Here is a 26,968-nt window from a genome sequence, read left to right on the forward strand (position 1 = left end):
TAGTAGTCCTAATAAATTTATGTAGTGTAAAAATATTGTTTTTCGAACATTTATGAATGCTATATTAGTCAAATTTCTAGTTTGCTTGATATATGCATCTCACATAATTTATCCTTGGAATGGGAAAATTAAATGATAGAAGTGGTGGGCTTTGTTTGCTCCATTTTTCACTGAAGTATGTTCAGGTTTTGGTTTTTGCTAAGGTTCCTTTTATTTTTCATTTTTTAAAGAAAGATGTCTACAAGCTTATAGATAATCACAAAAATGCTAAATTACAAAGTGATTGGTAGCAATGACTCTCCAGCACTTAAATGATCTTATGCATATAAACAAGATTCTATGTTTTTTTTCCCCCCAAGGTGCAAACAAATGGCTAGAAAACGTGAGCATCTTGGATTAAGTTATTTGGAAGAACTGAGTATATTTAAGGAGCGTGAGAATATATGTAAAGAATCTCGACGGGAATTTCTGAAGTTTAAGCAAGAAGCAGCAGTTGTTCACAGTGCTCAGAATAAACCTACATTGGAGGTGACACCAGCAGAGGAATCATCTGACATACAGCTGTATTCTTGCCTAGCCTCAAGGAGTCCATCCCTGCTCCCTGAATCCCTTTTTGAAGAGGATGATTCTAAATCCCCCCCAAAAGTACTCAAGAAGGAAAAGCAAGCGGAAGATGTCACAACCCATCAAAAGAAGTCTCCTGAGAAAGAAGTCAGGCCTGGCTCTGGAAAGGCAGTTCCGGAATGCAAAAGTGATAGTAAAGAACATAAAAGTAAAAAAAGGCCAGTAGCAATAACCTCCTTAGTCGGTACCAGTAAGCAACTCAGTTTATTAAAGAAACCAGAGCCCACACCCAAACCAAAATATCCAAAGGTTGTCCGTCCAAAAGTACTGCTCCCCTCTCCCATCCGTCTACCGAAAGACAGTACTTATAGTGAGAAGCCAGAGCAAGAAGATGATACTGAACTTGATGTTGCAGGACCCATCAAGTCATTTCCTCAGGGTTCCCCCTTGAGTAAAAAGTACCCTAAAATTGGTAAAGAAATGCCAAAGTCAAGTGTATTGAGTTCACTCTTAGACTTGGACAAATCACATCGTAGAAAAAGCAGCATCCCACCTGGTGTGAAGTCTGCTCCAGATTCTGGGGAAGGCACTCATGCTCGTAGGGGAACAAAGGCACATGTGAGGCAATCCATACAGAGTAACTCACAGATTTGTATTTCTGTTCAAAATGTGCCTTCGACCACTAGAATTGTTCGACGGTCTATCGATGAAATAATTGCGTCCCTGAAGTCTACTGCTCCAACTGAGTCAGACATGAGGATCAAAGAACTCCTACAAAGCATTCTTGGCCATGATTACAACATACAAATTAATGTAGGTAAAGTAGAGCAAGTTGACCATAGTCGACTAAATAAAAATACTGTATGTCTCTCCCTCCCTCTCTCTCTCTATATATATGATGGCAGCAATGCTTTACCACTCACATATTTGGAAAAAAATATTTTTACTAACTTTTTATTCTGCTATTTTTAAACAACAAAATGTATCAAATTTAAATACATTCACCACTGAAATGTTTTATATGCCTGCATAGCTGTATTACCTGAAGTACATACTTTATACATACCTAAAGCTGTTCTAGTTGTGTGAAACAATATATCATTTATTTATAGATAGGCAAGTAAACAAAAATACTTGTATCTATAGACAGATAGAACAGTCTTTTATCATTAACTAATTAATTTTGTTGGTATTCCACCTTTCTCCCAGAGTAAAATGCAAAGCAGCTCCCAGAAATAGTTTGTTAAAAAGACCTGAAAAACAAACCATAAAACCACACATAAAACAACAAAATCAGTTAAAAAACAAGCAAAAGTTTTTTTAAAAAACCAAAAACTACACAAATAATACCCCCCCCCCCCGCTTATATATTAAAATTCTGCCCAAAAGAAAAAAGATATTTACATGCAAATAAAAAAATCGGAGGTGGCCAGCCTAGTGTGAGAGCAGGGACTAAGAAGGCTCTCCCGTCCTCACCAAGTAAGCCTGTAATATTTGTGGATCCCCTGTAGATCTTAGAACCTGGGAAGACACAAGTCCTTTAGATAGTCTGGAACTAAGGTCAAGACCAGCACTGAACAATTCAGTGTCTGGAAATGAACCAGTAACTAGTGAGGCTGTTTTATCAAGGAAGTTCCCGTATGTACTCGAGTATAAGCCGACCTGAATATAAGCCGAGGCATCTAATTTTACCACCAAAAAACCCTTGGAAAACGTATTGACTTAAGTGAAGGGTGGGAAATACAACAGCTACTGGTAAATTCCAAAATAAAAATAGATACCAATAAAATTACATTAATTGAGGCATCAGTAGGTTAAATGTTTTTGAATATTTACATAAAACTGTAATTTAAGATAAGACTGTCCAACTCTGATTAAACCATTATTGTAACCTTCTTCAGTGTAAATGTGCTTATGTATCCTTCCAATAATAATAATAAAGAGCAAAATAATAAATGTAACTAAAAATAATAGAGTAAAATAATGGAAATGTAATAATAACAATAATATAAAATAATAAGAGAGTAAAATAAAATGTAATTAAAATAAAGAAATAATGTAAAAGTAATAATAAAACTAAAATAAAGTAACATTTCTTACTCTATGTATTATATAATAATAACAGTAATAATAATAATAACAGAGTAAAATAATAAATAACTTTGACTCGATAATCTAAAGTTACTGAGCAGCAGTCTGAAACTGAACTAAATAAAAAGCTTTGATTTTAAAAATGTGTACTGAAGGTTTCATGCTTTATTTTGCCAATGCTTGTCATACTTACTTAGGCATACTTAGGCATCATATTATTATACACAATTTACAACCTTTTTATTTGGCTTTTGAGGGCACAGCTTCACAAGATGATTTAAAAACTGCAGCTTAATCTGCAGTTTAAAAGCATATATTAATATAAATATCTACGTAAAGCTAAAAACTGAATAGCAATCAGAATAAATTGTAAGGATAAAGAACTTCAGGAAAAGCTGAAATAAATACATTTTAAAGATGTATTAAAATTCTGAATAGGCTGGGTCTTGATACAGTTCTTGGAAGAGGAAGTGTCACATTTTTGGAGCTGCTACTGAAAAGAACCTGTCCTTGATGACTGTTATCCTAATCTCTGTAAGCATACTAGACAGCAGGACCTCTCAGGGTGGCATTAAGGTTTTATCCAATTCATATGGATGCAGGTGTTACTTCAAACACCTTGTTCTCAAACTGCTGAGTATATCAAAAGTCATGAGCAGCTCTTCAAATTGGGATCTCAAGCTTATTGGCTATCACATATTTGTGCATTGTGATATTTGTTATTGTTTCCATTGTAAAATAAAGCTACCAGCTGTTCAGAAAGAAATTGAGCCAGCTGAAATTGAGTCTTCAGGTGCAGAAGTTTTACCAGGGGAAGAAGAATTAATGGAACTGGTAAGTTTCATGAAAGTTATTAACTTCCCCTCTTCAATGCATAGGGAATGATGATACCTTCTGTATTCAGAGTGGAAGGGCTAAGCAACCTTCTGGATAGTTGTGTTATAACAATAAGGTAGGGCTGCAGTTGGAGAGGAATTAGTGCCTAGAGTTTTGGATTAAACTTCAAAACTTTAAATATCTGAAATTATGAAATGTGAAGTGCCCAAATATAAGCCATTTTCCCACCTAGACTTAAAAAAACAAACCAGATTCATGCTTCTTTTAAATCCTCGGGGGAGGGGGGTGGCGGTAAATTTTTATTTTTTGCCCCTTTATTTAGAGATGGGATGGTTTCTTTTTTGATAAAGAGTTAAGGCACAACACTCATATTAACCTATGGATAAGGCAACCAAGGTTTTTGGGTTGATGTTTTGACTAAAATTTCTAGACTTTTACATGAGCATACTACACTGTATCAAACATATTTTTTAACAATTTTAATGCACCTTTCTGCCAAGGTGCCTAAGTTTGCACAAATGAGCTTCTTCCTCCTTATTCGCAGGATAGGCTGAGAGATGGTTATTGATCAAAGACATCTAGGTTGTTACTCAAATGGAAATTTCAAAAATAGCATCTCTGCAGCTTTTGTTCAAACTGCCAATCAGATCTCAACATATTTTTCCTAGTAGGACTAAAATGTGTTACCAAGAACTCTACATATTTACCCTAATATTGAGCCTTTCATTATTTTTCTGCCCAATGAAGCCATCACCTGCTACAAAAGAATTCCGGCCCACAGAATTTGAATCTCCAATTGAAACTCTAACTGAACAAGTAACACCAGCAGCTGCTGAGGAAACAAAGGTAGTATACCTAAACTGCTGTTACAGAAGGAAATTAATTCTTAACTTGTGTACTTTTGCTGTGTGATCACCTGGCTTCTATATGCAGAATTGAGTGTTAAGCTTGTGGAGCGAGAGAATGTATGTTTTTGCTGTATTTTTCTGTTAAAAAGCCTTTACATGAAACATGAACATTATGCTGAGGATGTCTGTGTAAGGCTTCTGATCAGCATATATATATAAAGTGATAGTGAGGCTATTTGTGTGTGTGTGCGTGTGGGGGGAGGGGGGATTGTTTTGACACCAGTGAGACTATTCTCTTACACTTGTTTCTACTACTGAAACTGAAGTAACTGTATTTACTCTAAAATGTCTATTAGGGCCTAAAATGTATTGAAATTTCCACCCATTGCTCCTATGGAATATGTGTAGCCATTTCTTCAATTTATTTTCCTACAAAATATTTTTGGGGGTGGGAAACTTGGAGAGCTGCACTTTTTCAACTCTGATTTATGTCTTATGTTGTTTGTAGAATATACATTGTTTCTGTCTTTTGTTATTTTCCATAGGAAATATCTGCAGGACCACAAGAGGAAAGTGTTTCCCATAGACTGCAGCAGGATGATTCAACAGAAGGGAAAGGTGCTATTGAGGTTAGGATAAAGCATTTTGAGTTCTTTTGCTTAATACTTGTTCTTTCTTGGTTGCTCTTCTCTTTCAAAACCATTTATTAGTCCTTGAATATAGCCTGCCATGCTTCATTTAGTTCTCATTAAAAATATGAATAGGGGCCGCGGTGGTGCAGTGGGTTAAACTACTGAGCTGCAGAACTTGCTGACCGGAAGGTTAGCTGTTCGAATCTGCAGTATGGGGTGAGCTCCCATGGTTAGGCCCAGCTTCTACCAACCTAACAGTTTGAAAACATGCAAATGTGAGTAGATCAATAAGTACTGCTCCAGCGGGAAGGTAATGGCGGTCCATGCAGTCATTCCGGCCACATCACCTTGGACAGAAATGGCTTAGAAATGGAGATGAACACCCCCCCCCCCCCAGAGTCGGACTGAACTAGACTTAATGTCAAGTGGAAACTTTTACTTTTTGCAGATATGAATACAATCTGGTAATTTAAAAGAATAATAATAATAATAAGCACAGTATTGGCTACATATGACTATTGTTTGAGTTCTTTTCAAATGCAAATAAACTAAAGAATTAACAGCTGAAAGCAAAGCTTGTTTAAATCTCTTTATATTAATTATTTTTTATTTCATTTTTAAAATTAATATTAATTGAATTGCTCTAGTTTTATGTTGTTTTTTTTCCTTTTCTGTTTTCCCAGGAAATACCTGGAAGTGCACCAAAGGAGAGTGTTTTCTATAAAGAACAACAGGAAGCCTCCAGAGTGGGGGAAGATACTGTCAAAATAAAGGTGAACCATTCAAAATTGTAAACCTTTGTGTTCCCGGTTAATAAAGCAGTGAAGCAAACAGCAGAAGGCTACCTCCTATGATAGAAGAATGTGCCAAATCAACAAAATATTATGTCCTTCTAAAGAGAAGAACTTGGGTTTTGCCTTGTAGAAGAGAACCCATTTAATGCTCATGTGCTGTTGCTTGGATGTTTGGATATCTGGCCAAAGGATCCTATTTCCCTTCAACCAGACTTCCACAATGTTGTATCCTAGAATCTTCCATACTGCCTCAAAATATATCTTTCATTACATTCCACAGGATATACCAGAAAGCCTACGTAGGGGGAGTATTCACTTCAAAGCACAACAAGAAATAGAAGACACTCTCAAAGTTGAGGTGAAAATTTCAAAATTGCAAATGTTTCTGATTTCTGTCAATTAAATTAGTTAATTATTTTTGCTCATACGGCTACAATTTTCCCAAGCTATTTTTTCTTATTCTTGAAATTTGCAAGCCATACATTTTGTTTATTATCATGAACACAATCTTGTAATTATTTGTTTAATAGGTTGTCCAGTAACAGTCCAGTTATGCTTATGCTCTATAATTGACTTGCAGGAGTATCAAAATCTTAGAAAACTTAACAAACTGAAAATGGCCTACTTTTGCAATACAATCCAGTGAATGTCTTTTCAAAAGTAAGCACACAGTGTTCACTGGGACTCACATCCACGCAAATATGCATAACACTACCGCAACATACACCAAAATGCCTGTATTACTGGAAACATTTTGAAATGGTAAATTTTTATTCCTTTCTGCTAAAAGTTAAAATATAAGTCAGCATATCAACTGTCATTTGTATAGAGCAGTGTTTCTCAGACTCTGCTTTTCCAGGTGTTTGGACTTCAGGTCTCAGAAATCCCAGCCAGCTAGCTTACCAGCTGCTCGGAATTGTGGGAGCTGAAGTCCAAGACACCTGGAGGAGCAGAGTTTGAGAAACACTGGTATGGAGTATAAGTCAGTCACACATGGCACAAGATTTATGGATATGGTTATTGCATTTCACAGCCAAAAAAAAGTGGGAATTTGCTATAGTAAGGAGGATTGCAATACTCTTAGAATAAAATGAAGAGATGTGGGAGCTGTCCACCCACCAGCATTTAAATTGAGTAAAACACAGTTGTCCATAAGTTGTGCCTGAAAATCCAAATCATTTTTTAAAGAAAGCAGGAATTGCATGAAAGGTTCCTTTTGGTCAGGTAGACACTGCCTTACCCTTCTCGTTGCACTGCTATAGTATGGTCTTCCCTGTACAGAATAAAATAAAATGATAAATGATGTATTGTCAAATGCAAACCAACATTGTTTATGTGTTCCGTAATTGAGAGGAGTGACAACTGTTTGGTTGGTACATACTGAAGCACATATTTCAATTCTATCAGTTAACAAAAAAGCTTCTTGGACACCATATACCTTGAGGATAAATCTTTCTACAGCAAATCCCACAGTCCTATTTCAGGCAATTGTGGATTATGTGACATTTGCACCCTACTAATATTACACAGTCATTAAACCGTTCTGATAAATTATGCTTTCCAGGATGTACAGTTATTATCAATCACATAAAAATAGAGACTGCTAAAGCTTAGATAATTCTTCTGTAAAATATTGCAGATCTGTGTTACAATTGCCTTACTTGTCTCATTATTATCACAGTGAAAACCAAGCAAGCAAGCAAGCTTTATTTCTTGTATTGCTGAAAAATATCATATATAGTATACTCTCAGTTAACCGGCACCCACAGTACATGCTGGATAAATGTAGTTCTGGTTGGTTGAGAGTTACAATTCAGCATATACCTAACTAATACTATACCCCATACTGTGCCATACCATAAATTCTTTTTTTGACTTGATATTAATATTGAAATACAGTAATTAAAAACAAATAGAGGCAAACTTAACTATATAACAAAAACTGATTTTACAGTATAATAATAATAATAATAATAATAATAATTAATAATAATAATAATAATAATTGATTTTATTTTATTTTTTATTTAAAGTATTATTTATTTGATTTTTTGCAATTTTCTTGATAATTTGCTGGCTTGAATTCTGGGTAACTATGAGTCTATTGTAGTTAATGGTTGAAAAATAAATCCTGTCTTTCTTGCTAGAGGCATCAGGACCAAATTATAGATCAGACATCATCCTTATTTTATTTTTTGTAACTCATGAAAATAGGAATTATGTATAGACTAAAATCTCCCAATAGGCACAAGAACCAATTACTGGAAAACTAATTCCCATGTCAAGAACACCTTCTCAAGAGGGACCAAAGGAACAAGAAAGTGAAGAGTTTTCATTTTCGGAGGCTGAAGAGTTAGAGTCAACTTCTTCGACATCAGAAAGCTTGAAGGTCACAGAGGAAGAATCAGAGGTAGCAAAACTGTTTTATGTACAATTAGTCAATATATCATCTAATTAATCAATATTGGAAATCTATCTAAGACTCGCCAGCACTCAAGCTAGAGCCAGAGAATTGAATTTTGAGGAGAGGCAGTAGCAAATTTCTTCTGAACAAACCCTGTGATAGTTTTGCCTTAGGTCACTATAGTCAGAAATGACTTGAAGGCTCACACAAACAACAAATGTTGGGGGGAAATGGAAGAAGCCAGTAGCATTTGTGTCATGTTTTATGTATATTCATTACTCAATAACAGTATTGCTCATTTGTGAATTTTAAACAGCCTTTATCACTGATAGGCATGCCTTTTCCCTTTTCAGTCAGGGGGTGGGGAAAATTAGACCTTGGGACTGAAGGTTGACTAGCTAGTTCCTCAGATAGTTGTTTTATACTAGATTTTATATATGTTGTAAGGCATTGAATTTTTGCCATTAACTTGTTGGATACCACGTTGAGTCCTCCTGGGGGAGAAAAGCAGTATATAAATGAAGTATATAATAAATAAATAAATAAATAAATAAATAAATAGGTTCTTGTGGGTTTTTTCGGGCTATATGGCCATGTTCTAGAGGCATTTTTCCTGATGTTTCGCCTGCATCTATGGCAAGCATCCTCAGAGGTAGTGAGGTCTGTTGGAAATAGGAAAATGGGTTTATATATCTATGGAATGACCGGGGTGGAGCACAGAGCTCTTCTCTGCTGAAGCTAGGTGTGAATGTTTCAGCTGACCACCTTCATTAGCATTTGAAGGCCTGGCTGAGCCTGGGAAAATGTTTTGTTGAGAGGTGCTAAGATGTGCCTGGTTGTTTCCTCTCTGCTGTTTTGCTGTTGTAATTTTAGAGTTTTTTTTAATACTGGTAGCCAGATTTTGTTCATTTTCATGGTGTCCTCCTTTCTGTTGAAATTGTCCACATGCTTGTGGATTTCAATGGCTTCTCTGTGTAGTCTGACATGGTGGTTGTTGGAGTGGTCCAGCATTTCTGTGTTCTAATAAATAAATAGTTATGCGGTTCAGGTTCTGCCTATTTATGCGACCGCATCTCCCTTTATGAATCTGTTAGGGCATTAAGATTGGCTGGGGAGGCCCTCCTTTTGGTCCTGCCCCCATTGCAAGTGAGACGGATGGGGACAAGGGAGAGGGCCTTCTCAATAATGGCCCCCTGCTCTGAAACACCCTTCCCAGGTAGATCAGACAAGCAACCACCCTCATGACTTTCAAGGAGACTTGGCTATTTAAGCAGGCCTTTGAAAATGATTAGTAACCCTTAATGTGAATGAGGCCTTTGTTTTTATGGATACACTTAGGCACTTTGGCTGTTAATTAATTAATTAAATCTGTTGGGACCATTATGTTTTAAATGTGTCTAATTAATGTTTTTACTGTTTACTGTTTAATTGTTATTTTGTTTTATTGGTTTTCCTTATTAATTTGTCATTTAGTTTGCATATATTGTTTATTGTGTTTTAGTCATGTTGTGAGCCTCCCGAGTCCTTTTGGGGAGATGGGAAGGATAGAAATAAAGATGATGATTATTATTATTGATACTATTTTATCAGTGGCAGCTTTATTTCATGTCTTGTAATTCTTTAGATTTTCCTCATTGTTAAAAGTTTGAAATATCTGTCCCAAGGCTTAGTTACTTGTAGGAAGAGCTTGAAGCTAAGCATGCTGGTTTTAGCTCCACCAGTTTGTCTTTAGTCTCATCCAACACTGGAATGCACTGGAATAACTAAACCCACGAAATTTAGCTATTTCTGGAGTGTAAACAAGACTTTGTGTGGCTTCTGAAAGCACTTTTAGTAGTATTTTCAGATTCTTAAATACGTTATTTTTAATATTGAGTTTTATCTCTACATAGGAGTTTCTGCCCTCATACATGGACCTGTCAATAAGAGGAAAAGCATTTACAAAGCTTAAACCAGCTGAAATTCAGAAAGGTTTAGAAGACCTTTCTGAACCACAGCCTGTGTCTGTACTTTCCACATGGACTACAACGATCAAGTGAGCTTAATAAAATGTATTTACTACTATTGCATAACAATAACATTAAGGTGTTTTAGAGCATTGTAATTGTTTTTTCTTATAATCCTGACAGAAACCTGTATGGTTATCACCAGTTTCAGACATTTTACATAGTAGGTGGTGAAAAACGAATGACTTGTCCAAAGTCACCTAATGAGTTCACAGCAGAGATGTTAAGAATTTTAGCTGATACACAACCGCTTGCTGCATTATAGCAACTTATTTTATGCAGAATATGTTAAATTAAAAATGAAAGAGATATTGTAATTATACATTTATATAAGGAGTGCACATAAGATTCTAAGTCAAATATCTCATCTGCTTGATTAATAATTAGAATTGCCATAAGTGCAGTTTGCCTACTTGATATGCAGAAGAACTCACAAGACCTTTGCCTTGGAGTGCTAGAATATACCTAAAGATGGGTCTTTGCAAGTATGGAGTCATACGTGTAAAGATTCTTCAGAGAATCTTTGTGCTTTCTGTGCATCAACAGCAGTGCTCTCTGGACCTTCCTCCAAAAAATCGGATGCCCTGACAAATTTGTGAACACTCTGCAGCTTCTCCACGGTGATATGATGGCAACAGTCTTGGACATCAGTGGTTCCCAAAGTGACCCATTTAAGGTGGAATCAGGTGTCAAAAAGGAATGTGTTATTGCCCCAGTTATTTTCCATCTTCATTGCTATGTTACTTCATCTTGTTGATGGGAAGCTTCCCACTGGGGTGGAAATCATCTATCGGACAAATGGCAAACTATTTAACCTCAGCAGACTGAAAGCCAAAACCAAGGTCCCAACAACATCTCTTAGAGAACTCCAATATGCTGATGATAACATAGTTTGTGCCCATTCAGAAGAAGATCTACAAGTCACTCTAAACACCTTTGCAGAAGCATAAGAGAAGCCTGGGCTCTCACTGAACATCCAGAAAACCAAAGTGCTCTTTCAGCAGTCACCAGCCAAGCCTTCTGCAATGCCAGAAGTACAGCTTAATGTTGACCATTTCTGCTACCTTGGCAGCCCTCGCTCCACAAAAAAAATAAATAAAAAAATCATTGAAATACAACATTGCCTGAGCTGTGTGAGTACAGCATTTTTCCAAATGAAGCAGAGAGTGTTTGAGGATCGAGACATCTGTAGGGATACCAAGGTGCTTGCTTATAAACCTATTGTCCTCCCAACATGCCTACAGATGTCATACTCTACTCCGGGAATGATTTCATCAGCATTGCCTCCAAAAAATCCTGCAAATCTCTTGAGAAGACAGGCAGACAAATATCAGCATGCTGGAAGAAGCAAAGACCACTAGCACTGAAGTGATGATCTTCTGCCATCAACTTCGCTGGTCTTGACACATTGTTCAAATGCCCAATCACCATCTCCCAAAGCAGTTACTGTACTCCAAGCTCAAGAATGGAATGTTAGTGCTTTGAAAATGAAAATATATTTAAAGATGGGCTTAAAGTTAACCTTAAAAACTGTGGCATAGACACTGAGAATTGGAAAGTCCTGGCCCTTGAGCATGCTAACTGGAGGTCAGCTGTGACCAGCAGTGGTATGGAATTTGAAGAGGCACAAATGAGGGGGGGGGGGGAGGGAGAATCGTGCCAAGAGGAAGGCATGTCAAGTCAACCCTGACAGGGACCATCTTCCATCTGGAAACCGAAGTCCTCACTGTGGAAGAATATTCAGATCAAATACAGCCACCTACGTATCCACTGCCAAGACACAACACTTGGAGGGCCGTCATACTTGGACAGCAAGGGATCGCCTAAGCAAATTAAGTGCCACAATGTACTTCCCCACATGTCTTTTCCAGTAAGGTTACTAATCATATATGTGATGTGTAAACACTATAATGACATACGCAGGGTGATTATATATAACTGTGGTCAACTGTGCATTCATGAAACCTGTCCTTCCTCTTCCTGTAACACATTGGTGGGTGCTTTTTGAGTATCACTATTAAGCAATTATTTGAAGATGGAGGCGTAGCCATGCTTATAAGAGAGGAGGGGTGAAGTTATCACTGCCTGCATTGTAGAAGGTTCCAAGTCGGTCTCAGCTTAAGTACAGACTTATGCCAGTAAACGCACAGAAAGCACCTTGAAGAACCCATTTATAGTTAAGAAAGCTCTTCTTACAAGTAAACAAACTCTTTTTCTTGGCACTATTTATTTTATTTTTCCCTCCCTACATAAAATCTATAATTTATATAAAACTTATAATCCCAGATAACATAATAATATAACCTGATTTTTGTTACCTGTAGTACTGATTGGTTGCCTTTTCAGCTTTCACTTGGTGATTGATCACCACATAATGCAATGTTTTACAGCTTGAGTTCATCACCTGTGTATATTTGTTATCATCTGAAAAAAATGAACAGGATTTCAAAAGCCACAGAAGTATTTCCATGAACTAATGGAGGCTTCACATTTTTATTTCTTGAACAGCAGGTCCCATGCAACATTTCAAACTGTTTTTGAAATAGGGATGATATTCAAAGAGAAAGAGGCCAAACATTCCACTGGGCAAGCTCAAACTTCTCATGTGGATGTTAGTAGTAGTTTGGTTTCCAGCACAGAGCATTTACCTCGAAATCTTAAGAAATGTTTTTCTCTCTCTGTTTCTGTTTGCAAACACATATTTCTGGAAATCATTCTCTTCTTAGTGCAAGTGTGGACAAAGTAGCCCTCCTGATATTACTGGATGGCAACCCCAGAAGCCATATCCAACACAATAAATAGTGGGGAATATTAGGCAAATGTCATCTGGAGGGATGCTCTTTACCCATTCTTTGTCTTGTTGATTATGCTGTAGTCCATATAACATATGAGAGTATTTATTCAATTATATGAAAAGTTCCAAACACAGACATTTCTCCTGTTTCTGATAGGCTAAATCTCTCGTGTTCATTCTGGTCATCTATTTTAAACCCATTTTTAAAGGTGTCAGCTAGTTCGGATGTTTGCTTGGAAGTGCATGTTGTTGCAATCTGTGCTATTCATTTAATTAAATATATGGACTGTTAGGTTATCTCTATATGTTTTGCCTGGTAGAATGTTCTCTATGCTGAGTGTTTCATTTGATTTTGCAGTCCTTGTGTTCAGCAGTATCTTATAGTAAAGCTTGGCTAGGACTATCCTAAGTTACCCTTCATTACTCTATTGAGGTAGAGAAAAAAGCTTTAATTATTAGCTTTTGTTGTGCTTTAAGTCCTTAAAGGTTTCTTGGACATGGAAGAGAGCCTTTTTATGGCAGGGCTGAAGTTTGTAAATGGATATTACTTTCAATTAGGTAACAGAAAGTAAACTCACAGGAAAAGAATGCCGAAGTTTATGAAACAGTCAAATTGGCATTTAAGTGATTCTGTGCATGCCATTGCTTATCTGCATTGCTTTAAGTTCAATTGGTTAGCAAGATTATATATTAAAACAAATAATGACAACAGACAATGAATATTTTACTTCAATAAAATGTTACTGTCAGTTTATGAATGGTGCAGAAAAAGCATGATTTTGTGGCAGGTAATGTTATTGAGTGCATTAAGTGAGGTTAATGTAGGCCACACACATAGTATTGGTTTTTCTGGTCTTCTATTTCAAAGGATGATAAATAGACTGCTTAAGGAGAGTGTGTGCTGTAAAAACACACACCTTTACTTGCAACATGCTCTAAATATTTTAGTTTTAGTTAGGAGTATTTCCTTTTTTGTCTGTTAGAAATGGATTCTTCTGAGACTTGGTGACAGAGAATGATATGTTTTAACAGAGATATTTAGAAAGAAACTGTTAACAAATCATGATGAGCAGCTTTTCAGCGGGTAGCTATGTATAATTAAATTTGTTCAACCACAGTATACTATATTTAGAGAAGTGAGGAATTGTCATTTTCTTGTTTGAAAAAAATGGCTAAAAGATTGTCTTTTAAAGTAACACATGTGATACAAGAAGTGAAATTATTGTTTTTATCATTCAGTATAAATTTTACTTCACATATCATCTTAGATTTTCACATTTGCTTTTTAATTTAAACACCAAATACTTAACACTGATTCTTCATTGCATGTATTCAGTACTACCTGTGTTTCATTTTATTTGCATATCCTTTTAGCATTCTACTCTGAAACAACCTTTAATGAAGTAAATTTCATCATCAATCACAAATAACTAAATCTGAATCCAACATAGTAGAAGAATCTATTTTACACTATTTTACACAAATGACTCATGGGCCAAGCAAGGGAACAATTCCCCCATTTGTGGGGAGGAGGTGCCCTCTTGCTCAGTCCACCAGTTACCACTTCTAAAGAACAGAAAACAAAAAATAATTGAAATGTATATTTGTTTGTAGCTCTCACAATTGAGATTTCCCCCCAAATAAACAAATATTTGTGAGATTGAACTATCTATCAGTATCTTTGTAGTCAGCATTTGCATGCGTAAAATGTTAACTGGACCTTTATTTTCTTTCCAGGGATGTGGATTACCCACTTATTCACCTTCTATGTACAGCTTGTCCTGAATGTGTATTGCCTGTTGATCTGCAGTTTGTGTCTAGAGTACACCATACATTAGACAAAAGAGGCCATAATATTTTATTGCCACCATTTAATCTTGGCAACTACAACCCAGAAGAGCTTTTCCCAGCTGCTGCTGCTCTTGAGGACAAGATGGAAAGAGAAAGGTAGGAATAGCTAAGATTTTGTATAGCCTTCAAGGGTAGTAGAGTATTGTAATAAAGCTGTGCATTAATGTTTCTCTTATGCACAAACAACTGGTTCATGCACTTTTCTTTATCTGCTGACCAGGTGGATGAATTTCACATATGTGTTCCCATTCCATCCTGGTGCCTAATGCTGAAATGGCAGTGGCTTATGTCATCCTTTTCAAGCACATGTTTGTGCAATGCTTTAAAGTATTGTTTTTGTATTCTCAGAACTGTTGCTCAGTGCCTGGGCCACTTCTGACTGTGTCACACTCCTGTCTGTCCAGCCCCAGACCATTTGCAAGACAACAACAGATTGAGTGCAACCTGATGATGTAAATATGCTGGTAAAAATGATAGGGAGAGGAGAAAAAAGCATTAGCAATATTTCCCCTTCAGATCCATGATCAAGAAAATAATTGAGAATTTCCTTTTGTGGTACCGTGTTTTGTGAATGTAGTGAAATTTAAAAAACGTATTATCTTTCTTTTGACTTCGCAGTTTAACAGTGGCATAGGATAGAGTAGGTTACTTCTGAGGTTGTTTCATGCATTGAGACTCAGGCTTTTAAAAGCTCACCATTATGATAGAGACAAGGATCTGTCCCTTTAGTTCAAAGAGGCTATTAAAATAATTCAGCTGAAAATTTATTTATTTATTTATTTACTATATTTATACCCTGCCCTTCTCAACCCTGAAGGGGACTCAAGGCGGCTTTACATATAGGCAACTATTCAATGCCTTAAAACAATGTACAATTAAAATAAACATTTTAAGATAGAATTAAAATACATTAAAACATAAAAAAATTACATTCACTCTTAACCACGCTATCAGCAATTGTAATCTGCGCCATTCCAGTGGTCATTGAACATAATTCCATATCCATCTATTGCACTATAATTGTTCTCTGAAGGCTTGATACCAAAGCCATATTTTACTCTCTTTCAGAAGGTCAGGAGGGAGGAGGCTGATATAATATCCTTGGGGAGGGAATTCCACAGCGAAGGGGCCACCACTGAAAAGGCCCTGTCTCTCATCCCTGCCAGTTACACCTGTGAAGGAGGCAAGATCAAGAGCAGGGCCTCCCCAGATGATCTTAAATTCTGAGATGGTTCATAGGGGGAGATACATTCGGACAGGTAAGCTGGGTCAGAACCATTTAGGGCAGTGGTTCTCAACCTGGGGTCCCCAGATGTTTTTGGCCTACAACTCCCAGAAATCCTAACAGCTGGTAAACTAGCTGGGTTTTCTGGGAGTTGTAGGCCAAAAACATCTAGGGACCCCAGGTTGAGAACCACTGATTTAGGGCTTTATAGGCTCTAGCCAGCACTTTGAATTACGCTCGGTAGCAAACTGGCAGCGAGTGGAGCTGACGTAACAGGGGGGTTGTATGCTCTCTGTATGCCACTCTGGTGAGCAATCTGGCTGCTGTCCATTGGACCATTTGAAGCTTCCAAACAGTCTTCAAAGGCAACCCCACATAGAGTATGTTGCAGTACTCTATTCAAGATTTAACCAGAGCGTGTATTACCATGGCGAAGCCTGACTTCCCAAGGTATGGATGCAACTAGCACACAAGTTTTAATTGTGCAAATGCTTCCCTGGCCACCGCTGAAATCTGGGGTTCCAGACTCAGCGATGAGTCCAGGATCACTCACAAGCTGCGAGCCTGTGTCTTCAGGGGGAGTTTTAATGTTTCAGATTACTACATGAAAAGGCTGTACTCTCCCTAGAAGTCAAGATGACAAAGATGAGAGTGTCATACTTTGGACATATCATGAGGATACATAATTCACTAGAAAAGACAGTAGAGCTTGGCAAAGTAGAATGCATCAGGAAAAAATGAGGTCCGTATTACAGGTATATGGTCTCAATCGAGGAAGCCACAGCCTTAAATTTGCAAGACATCAGCAGGGTGAATAATGACAAAGTGACTTGAAGTTCTCTTATCCATTGGATCATCATATTCTTTTTTTAAAATTCTGCTCTATCTCCCGAGGGACTCATAAGTCAGTATTGATGTAATGGTAGTCAAGAACAATATTAAGATAATTTAATATATCTTTTAATTGGTGAGTAGTGTGAACAGTTTGCCTAATTATTATATCATTTACACAGCTTACAGTATATTTATAGAAACATAACCATTTGGTTCCTATGCTCATTGCAGTACTGATCCAGTTGAGATGCCATCTTTTCATACAATATGAAGTCAGATAAATCCACAATTTGTTTTGGATCCAAGCTAATATGTAGATTTTAACCAGAATTCAATACTTAAAGAAACAAGTTTTACTATCTCAGATTACTATATGAATACAAGAATTTAAAAATATTTCAACAATATTGCAGAAAGAGAGAAAAAGAGAGAATTTGTGTGGTATTGATTATGTTGTCTGTCATTGCATGCTTTGTGACAGCAGAGGTCTCACTTTATGTTTTGGTAGAAATAGTTCCATGGCTTTTTAAAATTAGCTATTCAGGTTGGGTTTTGTATAATAAAAGTTGGTGCTTTCAAACTGAAGCAAAAGTTCATTTTTACTTGCATTTAAAGTAAAAGATGTGTGTGTGTTTTTAAAAAAAAGCATTGACAATTGTTAATGCTTTTAAGTATCAGTTATAAGGGTAGAAACAATCGCTTTCTCCTTTAAAACACAATCTATGGGGAGCTTCTCTGCATACCTTTTTAAAAAAGGGGAAATTGTCTAGTTTTGATCTTGGTGCAGCGGAAAATGAAGCCATGCTGGTGGCCACAGGGACAGCAAAACAGGTGGTGGTGCAGCTACATGTGACCCATAGATTCCATGTTGTCGATCCCTGACTTAAGTGCTCTTTCATGTCTTGTGCTAGCTCAATGCATTCCCATTGGCAATTTTAAAAAAAAATCGTTTTGGGCTTGACCCTTTTTGGGGGAGATAATATAATAAATACTGTTTAGTGAAGGGAATTTCATTGCCATTGTGTCTGCAGTTTCTGTTTGTTCTGGTTTATGTGCTCTGGCTGATATCCTGCAAAGAGGAATGAGTCATGAATAGTGACAACTGATACAGATTGCCGAGTTTCATCAATAGAACTGGTCTCACAGTTCTCATTGGTCTCACAGTTACATGGTAAGAGCTAATCTGTACTTAGGGATTTATTGGCAAGAGATACCTTTATACTTAATGTCACCTGTATTGGAGATATTACTATAGCTTTTGGAACAATAGAAAGTTATTTAGTCAGTAGACAGCAGTATCTAATTGTAGGGTCTGGAGAGCAGTGGTGGTATTATGATTATGCTGGTGTATTATCTCCTGCCTGTAGATGTTCAGTATTATCTTTTATATTTATCAAGACTCTGCTAACAAATCCATAAATCTGAAAAAGTGCTGAGAGTTTTAGGAGAATTGGTGGGGTACTCCTAAAAAAACATACTTTGCTAAAACCTTGATTGCTATATTGGAGAATGTTGGGCTTCTGTCACTGTTTTGGGTCATGAACCACAAGTTCTGTAATGACTTTCAGCAACATGAACTGAAGGTTACAAAAGTTGTAGAACATAAGCCTGGGTTCAAGATGCAGTACATGTAGAATGAATAATGATTGGAAATGTTTCACTCTCGTTGATTGCAGAGACTCTTATTTCATGTGACATGCTTACTTTTTATTTATTTATTTATTACGGGTTCTTATACCCCGCCCTTCTCACCCCGGAGGGGACTCAGGGCGGCTTACAAAAGCAAGGCACCATTTGATGCCCGCGTCACAAAACAATCAATACAAAATTATTACAGTTTCATAGTTAACAGCAATTCATCCACTATACCAATAAAATCAATAAAATCAATAAAATCCCCATACAAACCCTAATCATCCTCCCACATGGTCAGCGTTCACTAACTCATAGATCTCATTTTCAATTCCACTTCTTCCATCCTGCTGATCGTATTCATCTGATTTAATTGCCAGATTGCCCGAAGGCCTGGTCCCAAAGCCATGTCTTCACCCTCCTCCTGAAGGAGAGGAGGGATGATGATGTCCTGATTTCCCCCGGGAGTGAGTTCCACAGGTGAGGGGCCACCACTGAGAAGGCCCTGCTCCTCGTCCCCACCAGCCTCACTTGTGACAGTGGTGGGGTCGAGAGCAGTGCCTCCCCAGCTGATCTCAAACTCCGGGGTGGGACGTAGAGGGAGATACGTTCGGACAGATACACTGGACCGGAACCGTACAGGGTTTTGTAGGTCAAAACCAGCACCTTGAATTGTGCTCAGAACTGCACCGGCAGCCAGTGGAGCTGGCACAACAGGGGGGTGGTGTGCTCCCTGTATGTCGCTCCGGTGAGCAATCTGGCTGCCGCTCGCTGGACTAGTTGAAGTTTCCGAACCATCTTCAAGGGCAACCCCACGTAGAGCGCGTTGCAGTAGTCTATTCGGGATGTGACAAGAGCGTGGACCACTGTGGCCAGATCAGGCTTCCCAAGGTACGGGCGCAACTGGTGCACAAGTTTTAATTGTGCAAAAGCTCTCCCGGCCACCGCTGAGACCTGGGGTTCCAGGCTCAGCGGTGAGTCCAGGAACACTCCCAAGCTGCGAACCTGCGTCTTCAGGGGGAGTGTAACCCCATCCAACACAGGCTGTAACCCTATACCCTGTTCGGCCTTCCGACTGACCAGTAGGACCTCTGTCTTGTCTGGATTCAGTTTCAATTTGTTAGCTCTCATCCAGTCCGATACAGCAGCTAGACACCGGTTCAAGGTCTGGACAGCCTCCTTGGTGACAGGTGAGAAGGAGTGACAGATCTGGACATCATCTGCGTAGAGATAACATCTCAATCCGAAACTCCGAATGATCTCTCCCAGCGGTTTCATGTAGATGTTAAACAACATTGGGGACAGAATCGAACCCTGTGGGACTCCACACAACAACGGTTGTGGGGCCGAACAGGTGTCACCCAGTAACACCTTCTGGGACCGTCCCTTAAGAAATGACTGGAGCCACTGCAAGGCAGTACCCCCAAGACCCATGTCCATGAGGCGTCCCAGAAGGATACCGTGATCGACGGTATCGAAAGCCGCTGAGAGGTCCAGCAGAACTAACAGGGACACACTCCCCCTGTCCAGCTCCCTGCGCAGATCATCTACCAAGGCGACCAAGGCTGTTTCCGTCCCATGTCCCGGTCTAAAGCCAGACTGTGCCGGATCAAGATAATCAGTGTCTACCAGGAATCCCTGGAGTTGAGTTGCCACCACACGTTCCAGGACTTTGCCCAAATAGGGGAGATTGGAAACTGGCCGATAGTTGTCTAATTGAGTGGGGTCCAGTGATGGTTTCTTCAACAGCGGTTTGATAATAGCTTGTTTTAAGCTCGCTGGAATTACGCCCTCCTGTAAGGAGGCGTTAACCACCACCTTCACCCACTCTGCCAAACCCCCTCTGGCTTCTTTTATCAGCCAGGATGGACAGGGGTCTAGGATGCATGTGGTGGGTCGCACCTCTCCAAGGATCCTGTCCACATCCTCGAGCTGAACCAATTGAAATGAATCCAACAAAACCTGACAAGCAGATGCTCTCGTCACATTCTCAGAGACTGCAGGTAAAGTGGCGTCGAAATCCGACCGAATCCGCACAATTTTATCCGCGAAGAATCGAGCAAACGCTTCACAGCGAGCTCCAGAGCTGTCAGGGATCTCACTTTTCGGTGGGTTTAACAGACCCCTGACAACTCGGAAGAGCTCAGCTGGACGATTCTTCGCAGATGCAATGTTGGCAGCAAAGGATGTTTTTTGTGCTGCCGCTATTGCCACATCGTAGGACCTTAGAAAGGCATTCAGATGTGTTTGGGCTGATTTAGTCGGATTTCTGCGCCACACTCGCTCTAGCCACCTTTTCTTTCGCTTCATTGCTGCCAGCTCCTCAGTAAACCAAGAGGCTGGATTAGCTCGGTTACTCGAAAGGGGGCATTCCGGAGCGAATGTGTCGATTGCCCTAGTCATCTCGGTGTTCCAATGAGAGACCAAGGCATTGACAGAGTCGCCAGTCAAGGAGGTGGGAAATTCCCCAAGAGCCGTCAGGAATCCATTTGGATCCATAAGCCTCCTGGGGCGGACCATTCTAATGGGTCCACCACCCCTGCGGAGGTTAGGAGGTACAGTAAGTCTAAACCTAATCAGGTAGTGATCGGTCCATGACAATGGAGCGATGGTCAGCTCCTCCGCCCCGACACTATCACCCCATCCCTGAGTGAAGACCAAATCCAGTGTGTGTCCGGCCGTATGGGTGGGACCAGATACTAATTGGGACAGGCCCATGGTTGTCATGGCGGCCATAAAGTCCTGAGCCGCTCCTGAAAGAGAGGTCTCGGCATGGACATTGAAATCTCCCAGGACCAAAAGCCGCTGGGAGCTCAACGCCATGTCCGAGACCACTCCTGCTAGCTCAGGTAGGGAGACTGTCGTGCAGCGGGGTGGTCGGTACGCTAACAGAATCCCTATCCTGTCCCGGTCACCTAACCTAAAGCCGGCACACTCGAATGATGAAGATTGTGGGATGGGGCACCTGATCAGGGGAATACAAACCTTATAGACTACTGCCACTCCTCCTCCCCGCCCTCCAGGTCTTGGCTGGTGCTGCACAGAGTAACCTGGCGGGCAAAGTTGGGAGAGATTCACCCCTCCCCCCTCGTCCAACCAGGTCTCTGTTATACATGCCAGGTCGGCTTGTTCCTCCTGGATTAGATCTCGAATAATGGAGGTTTTTCCATTTACCGACCTGGCATTGAACAGCACCATCCTTAACCCAGAGGGGCCACCATCCTGACATCTCAGCTGTATCTTGTCGGGAGTATTTTTTGGAGTTGCTAATATATTCCTATTATTTTCAGGCCGAATCGTTTGTATGGATGTAGTATGAGTGATCTTTGGAATTGCCAATGTTCTATTGTGAATTTTGGGCCGAATTTGCTTTCGTGTCGAATCCTTGTTGTATTTTGTATTTGCCAGATTATTATGATAGTTTTTGGGCCGAAATAAATGATTTGTTCTCCCTTTCCCGTATCTCCCTCTACCAGTCACCACCCCTATGGCAGCCCCCGCACCCGTAGAACCCCCCGCCCCGGGGGGATTTCCTCCATACTCCTCGCTTGCAGTATCGGTTGTTAATGCATAGTAACAGACATGATTGTAATTGTATATCTCTAGACCCTGAGAATCCCCCCCTCATTACTTCCTACTCCTTCCAGCATGCTGGGGGTCATAAAGTGCATTTGTGCATTACTAGCGGGGGGAATATCAGCAGTAACAAAGTAACAGGAGTGATGACATCAATAATTACTGGAAGTATATAATCTAGATCTAGGGTTAGACAAGAGACTCAGGTCTGTCCAAAGTGCTGTAGTGCCCACGCCTCAACAGCAAATTTAGTGGTTTGGGACCAGTTGGTAACTTCTGGCAAGACCAGGTGGGCTAAAGTGCAGGATTAAAGTGCTATGTTAAAGTGCTGGATGGTTTCTATGGCTCAAGTTCTAATAATACCATACAGTCTTAATTGCTGGACTAAGGTGCTTGATAGTTCATTGACCCAGAGTCCAAGCCCACAAGAGGTTCCCAATGTCATTCTGCTAGGACGGGCAGTTCGAAACATAGGACCCAGCTTCCGGGGCCCGTGGACAACGAGCCGGCACCCCTTGGCCTGGTCCTCAGTTCTTCATGACCGTTCAAGTGAAGGCTGGTAGAGCTTGGTGGGAATTGCGGGCGATGATTCCGAGGAGACTGTTTTTAGCAGCAAAGTGGAATTATGCTATTGCACCTCCTGCCAGAGAGGGCGGTGTTGCAAAGAATAACAGAGTTTATGTTGTTATGAGTTCTAAGTAGCAAGCAGCTGAACGCTGAAACTTCTGTGGGGTAGGCCTTCCGGTTGTTGCTTAGGCCCACTTTGATGGAATTGACGATGATTATTCCGGATGACAGTGGGTGCAACAAATGGTGTCCCACAATGTTGGGTGGTCGGTCTTAGTTGTTCTGGGTGGAAGGAGGGCGGTTGTTGAGTGGCGCCGCTGAGAGCGCCAAGGAGCGAGGGCCGGAAGATGCCGCCGATAGAATGAGGGCGGCCACCGATGGACGGGTGCCGCCAGGGCTCCAAGAAGCGCCGCCAGGAAGAATTGCCGCCGATGGAGAGAGGCGGCTGCAGAGGGAGGCACAGGGCCGTCGGAAGCGGCGAGGGGCCCAGGCGGAGAACGCCGCCGATGGAAAAGGCGGCTGCCGATGTGAGGGGGCCGCCAACAGCGCCGTGATCGCTGCCTGGGGGCCAGGAAACGCAGCAGGGCGCCGAGGGGAAGCGCTGGGGTGCCGCCGACAGCCACTCCCCTCTGCTCGGAGACGCCGCACAGAGGGTTCAGGAGGCTGCGAAGGGGAGCGGACCCGCAGCGGCAGCAATGGCGGCTGCGATGGTGGTGGCTGCGATGGTGGTGGCTGCGAAGGCTAGTGATGCAGCTCGAGCCTGCCTCTCCTCCCCCGGAACCCCCGGCAGCACCGGTCCAGATGCCAGCCGGCCACGGCGAGGCAAACCCCGGAGCCCCGACAGCAGGTGAGTCTTAAAAGTTGAGGGAGCCGGCCGCGATGCAATGGCGGCGCTCGACCTCGATTTCCCTCTCTGCTTTCTTCCTCCCTTTCTCCCTTCTCTTGGGAATCACCGGATCGCCCGGGCCTCCTTCCAGACCCCTGGCTACACCGGATCTCCTTACTTGAGTTGGGGGAGTGAGGAGGGGAAAAGGCGCTTGGATTCCCTCGGATTTAAGTTCTTCTCAAGCGCAGCTCCAGATCTTGCTACTTTCCACCATTACCGGAACCATTACTTCCAATCAATAATTTAATGCAAAGTATTGCCTATATTGTTTCATGATCATTGTCACTTGCCATTACAGGTTGGGTATCCCTTATCCTAAATACTTGAGACCACTATGCTAGATTTCAGATTTTCTGTGGGGATTTTGGAATATTTGCATATACATAATGAGATGTCTTGTAGATAGGCATTTCTAAATATGAAATTCATTTATGTTTCACATACACATTATATGAGTACACTTAACCTGAAAGTAATTTTAAATAATTTTATATATGAAACAAAGTGTGTGTCCATTGAACCATCGAAAAGGAAATATGTCACTATTTCAGCCATTCATGTAGACAAATTGGATTTATGAGCATTTCAGATTTCTAGATAAAGCAAACATTGCACAAGAATAATCAAAGACACAGAAATAATAATTATAAAGCTTTCATAAGGGAACTCATTGGGGAGATACTCTATTAGGTCAGTGGATAATGGATGGTATTCGACCATATTGATTTGTGAACATTTATTTGCCAAAGCTGAGCACATTTGCCTATAATTCCTAGTGAGATAATTTTGTGAAACACCAGTAGATGTCACTGTCAGCATGCATCAAGGAAAATAATTGTAATTTAAATGTATTCAGAAGGGTTAGAGCTTGTTTGTATCATTGTGTTTCTTTCTTCAGCTTAAACACATCCTTATTGGCATTTTGATCACTGTTTTTTCTGTTTTGTTTTGTACTCTTTAGTAATTAGAACCAAACAAGACCAAAGTTTTGTTGAAGGCTTTCAGCAGCTTACATTAAAAGCATTTCAATGCAATTTAAAATCTACAAACAAAAATAAACAACAATAAACAACAACAATGTTATTTTTAAAATCACAGTTAAAATCCAAAACAACCTATATCCAAACCTTAAAACCCCAGCACCCCTTGACTGGATCTTTAAAACCTTCTTTAAAAGCCTGCCTGAATAAAAAGGTTTCAGCCTACCACTGGAAGGAGAGCAGGGAGAGGGCCATTCTGGCTTTCCTGGGCAGGGAGTTCCAGAATTAAGGAGCAACCACTGAAAGAGAAGGCCCTCACTGTCATTCCCACCAGCTTGAGATGGAGGTGGAACCAAGAGAAGAGCCTCTCCTGAAGATTTCAGGGCCCAGGCAGGTTCATTCAAGGAGATGTGCTCAGCCAAATAGCTTGGGCCTGGACTGCTGAAGGCTTTAAAGGAAATAACCAGTAGTTTGAATTGTGCCCAGAAACAAACTGGCAACCAGTGGAACTGCTGCAACAGGGGGGTTGTCCGCTCCCTGTAGTCAGCCCCAGTTAGCAACCTGACTGCAGCTATTTGGACTAGCTGAAGTGTCTGAGAACTTTTCAAACATATCACAGTAAGCTAAATGGAATTTTAAGAATGGACAGTTGCTGCTAAATCCTTAGTTCATTTTTGTCTGTGCAGCAGGAGCATTGTTAGAAACTTTGGCTCTCTTCTGCTTGTACTTTCACTTCTCTTTTCACTTATTTTGACTGGATAAGGTTTGATCTCTTGGCTTTTGATGTGTCTTGTTCCTCGACCTCTGGATCTGTTGTATCTCTCAGTTTTTGACCTCAGCTGCTTGTCTTTCCAGTAGACTCGACCTTCAGCTTGTGTTACTTGTTTATGAATATGTCTTCGACTAGCTTTTTCAAAAAGGTTTTCTCCTACACATCTTAAAGGTTTGGCTGCCTCATATAAGGAGAGATGGTATTTCAGACAGTCTAAGCTTTATAAAGCTTTGAAGGTTATAACTGTCACTTTGAATTTTGTCTTGAAATGGATCAGTAGCCAGCAGAGCTGTTTCAGCAAGAAGGTTATATGCTCCATATAACCTGTCCCGGTTTGCAACCTAGCTGCAGCATTTTGGACTTCCTCAAGTTTCTGAACAGTTTCAAAGACAGACCCATATAGAGTGCACTACAGTAATCCAGATAGGATGTAATCAAGGCAAGTGTCACCATAACTAAATCTTATGTCTCATAGAATGGGAACAACTGGTGCAACAATTTTAGCTGTGCCAACGCACTGGTGACCCCTGCTGAATCCTGAGCATGAGGGTCAGATCGGAGCAGGAGCATGCCCAGGCTATGCACCTGAGATTTCAGGGAGAAGGTGACAGCATGAATCCTATGTCCTGACCTACCTTTTGAGTGACCAGGAGATTCTCTGTCTTGTCTGGATTAAATTTCACTTCGTTTCACCTCATCTAGTACATTACTGACAACAGCTACTGGTTTATCACAGAGCTTGCTTCCTTGGAATTGGAGGGAAAGGTGGGATAGATTTAAAGACAGTGTATATTAGTGACACCCACCCCCAGAATTCAAGATAGTCTCTCTCAGGGGTTTTGTATAGATGCTCTATAGCATAGGGAACAAAATTGATCCTTGAGCAAAATTACATAGCACTAATTTCTGAGTTCTTTTTTCCAAGAAGTTCAGGAGTCATTGCAGAAGAGTGTCAATAAGCCCCATCCCAGATAGAAGGCTCCAAAGGATATCATGGTTGATTATACTGAAACCCACTGAAAAATCCAAGAGAATTAACATGAACATGCTTCCCTTATTCAGTTCCCTGCATAGGCCATTCCTTTAAGCAACAAAAGCTGGCCTTGTCTCATAGTCAGACCGAAAGTTAGATTGGCTCTAGACAATCAATTTAATCCAAGAACCCCTGTAACTGGGAGGCCACCACATGCTCCAGAACTCCCAAAGAACAGCTGGTAGTTATATACAGTATTGTATATACTGTAGGTGGGTCCTTTAAGCGAAAGCCTCACCATAATTAGATGAGATGGAACTCCGCCATGTTGCAGTGAGGCATTCATTACTCCCATTACCCAACCCAGCAAGTCATATGATGGATAATGTATTGACAAAGGCATTCATGGCTGCAATCACTGGGCTGTTCTAAGTTTTTTGGGCTGTTTGGCCATGTTCCAGAAGCATTCTCTCCTGACGTTTTGCCTGCATCTGTGGTAGTCATCTTCAGAAGTTGTGAGGCCTGTTGGAAATTTGGAAAATGGGGTTTATATATCTGTGGAAAGTCCAGGGTGGGACAAAGAACTCTTGTCTGTTGGAAGTAGGTATGAATGTTTCAATTGACCACCTTGATTAGCATTTAATGGCCTAGCAGTTTCAAGGTGTGGCTTCTTACTGCCTGGGGGAATCCTTTGTTGAGAGG

General features: G+C 40.3%; 2 protein-coding genes across 2 annotated transcripts in view; both read left to right on the forward strand.

The window, feature by feature from the left end:
* Window positions 1-369: 369 nt before the first annotated feature.
* On the forward strand, window positions 370-23,400 carry LOC132762128 (uncharacterized). The gene is made up of 3 exons (XM_067467807.1): window positions 370-1,377; window positions 3,400-3,489; window positions 22,933-23,400. Exons 1-3 carry the CDS (start codon window positions 370-372, stop codon window positions 23,398-23,400), a joined length of 1,566 nt encoding a protein of 521 aa, XP_067323908.1.
* Window positions 23,401-23,402: 2 nt separating this feature from the next.
* Window positions 23,403-26,968, forward strand: part of TTC6 (tetratricopeptide repeat domain 6) — a 56,748-nt gene continuing 53,182 nt past the window's right edge. Inside the window, exon 1 of the mRNA XM_067467841.1 lies at window positions 23,403-23,502. Coding sequence (XP_067323942.1) covers window positions 23,403-23,502 — 100 coding nt within the window. The remainder of the gene's footprint in view (window positions 23,503-26,968) is intronic.

This window comes from Anolis sagrei, chromosome 1 (assembly GCF_037176765.1).
Source record: "Anolis sagrei isolate rAnoSag1 chromosome 1, rAnoSag1.mat, whole genome shotgun sequence".
In the NCBI taxonomy this organism is placed as follows: Eukaryota; Metazoa; Chordata; class Lepidosauria; order Squamata; family Dactyloidae; genus Anolis; species Anolis sagrei.

Coding starts and splice junctions, on each gene's coding strand:
- LOC132762128 (XM_067467807.1), top strand. CDS start 370: ATGGCTAGAAAACGTGAGCATCTTGGATTAAGTTATTTGGAAGAACTG. Junction 1,378..3,399: donor ATTACAACATACAAATTAAT/GTAGGTAAAGTA, acceptor TGTAAAATAAAG/CTACCAGCTGTTCAGAAAGA. Junction 3,490..22,932: donor AAGAAGAATTAATGGAACTG/GTAAGTTTCATG, acceptor GGTCGGTCTTAG/TTGTTCTGGGTGGAAGGAGG.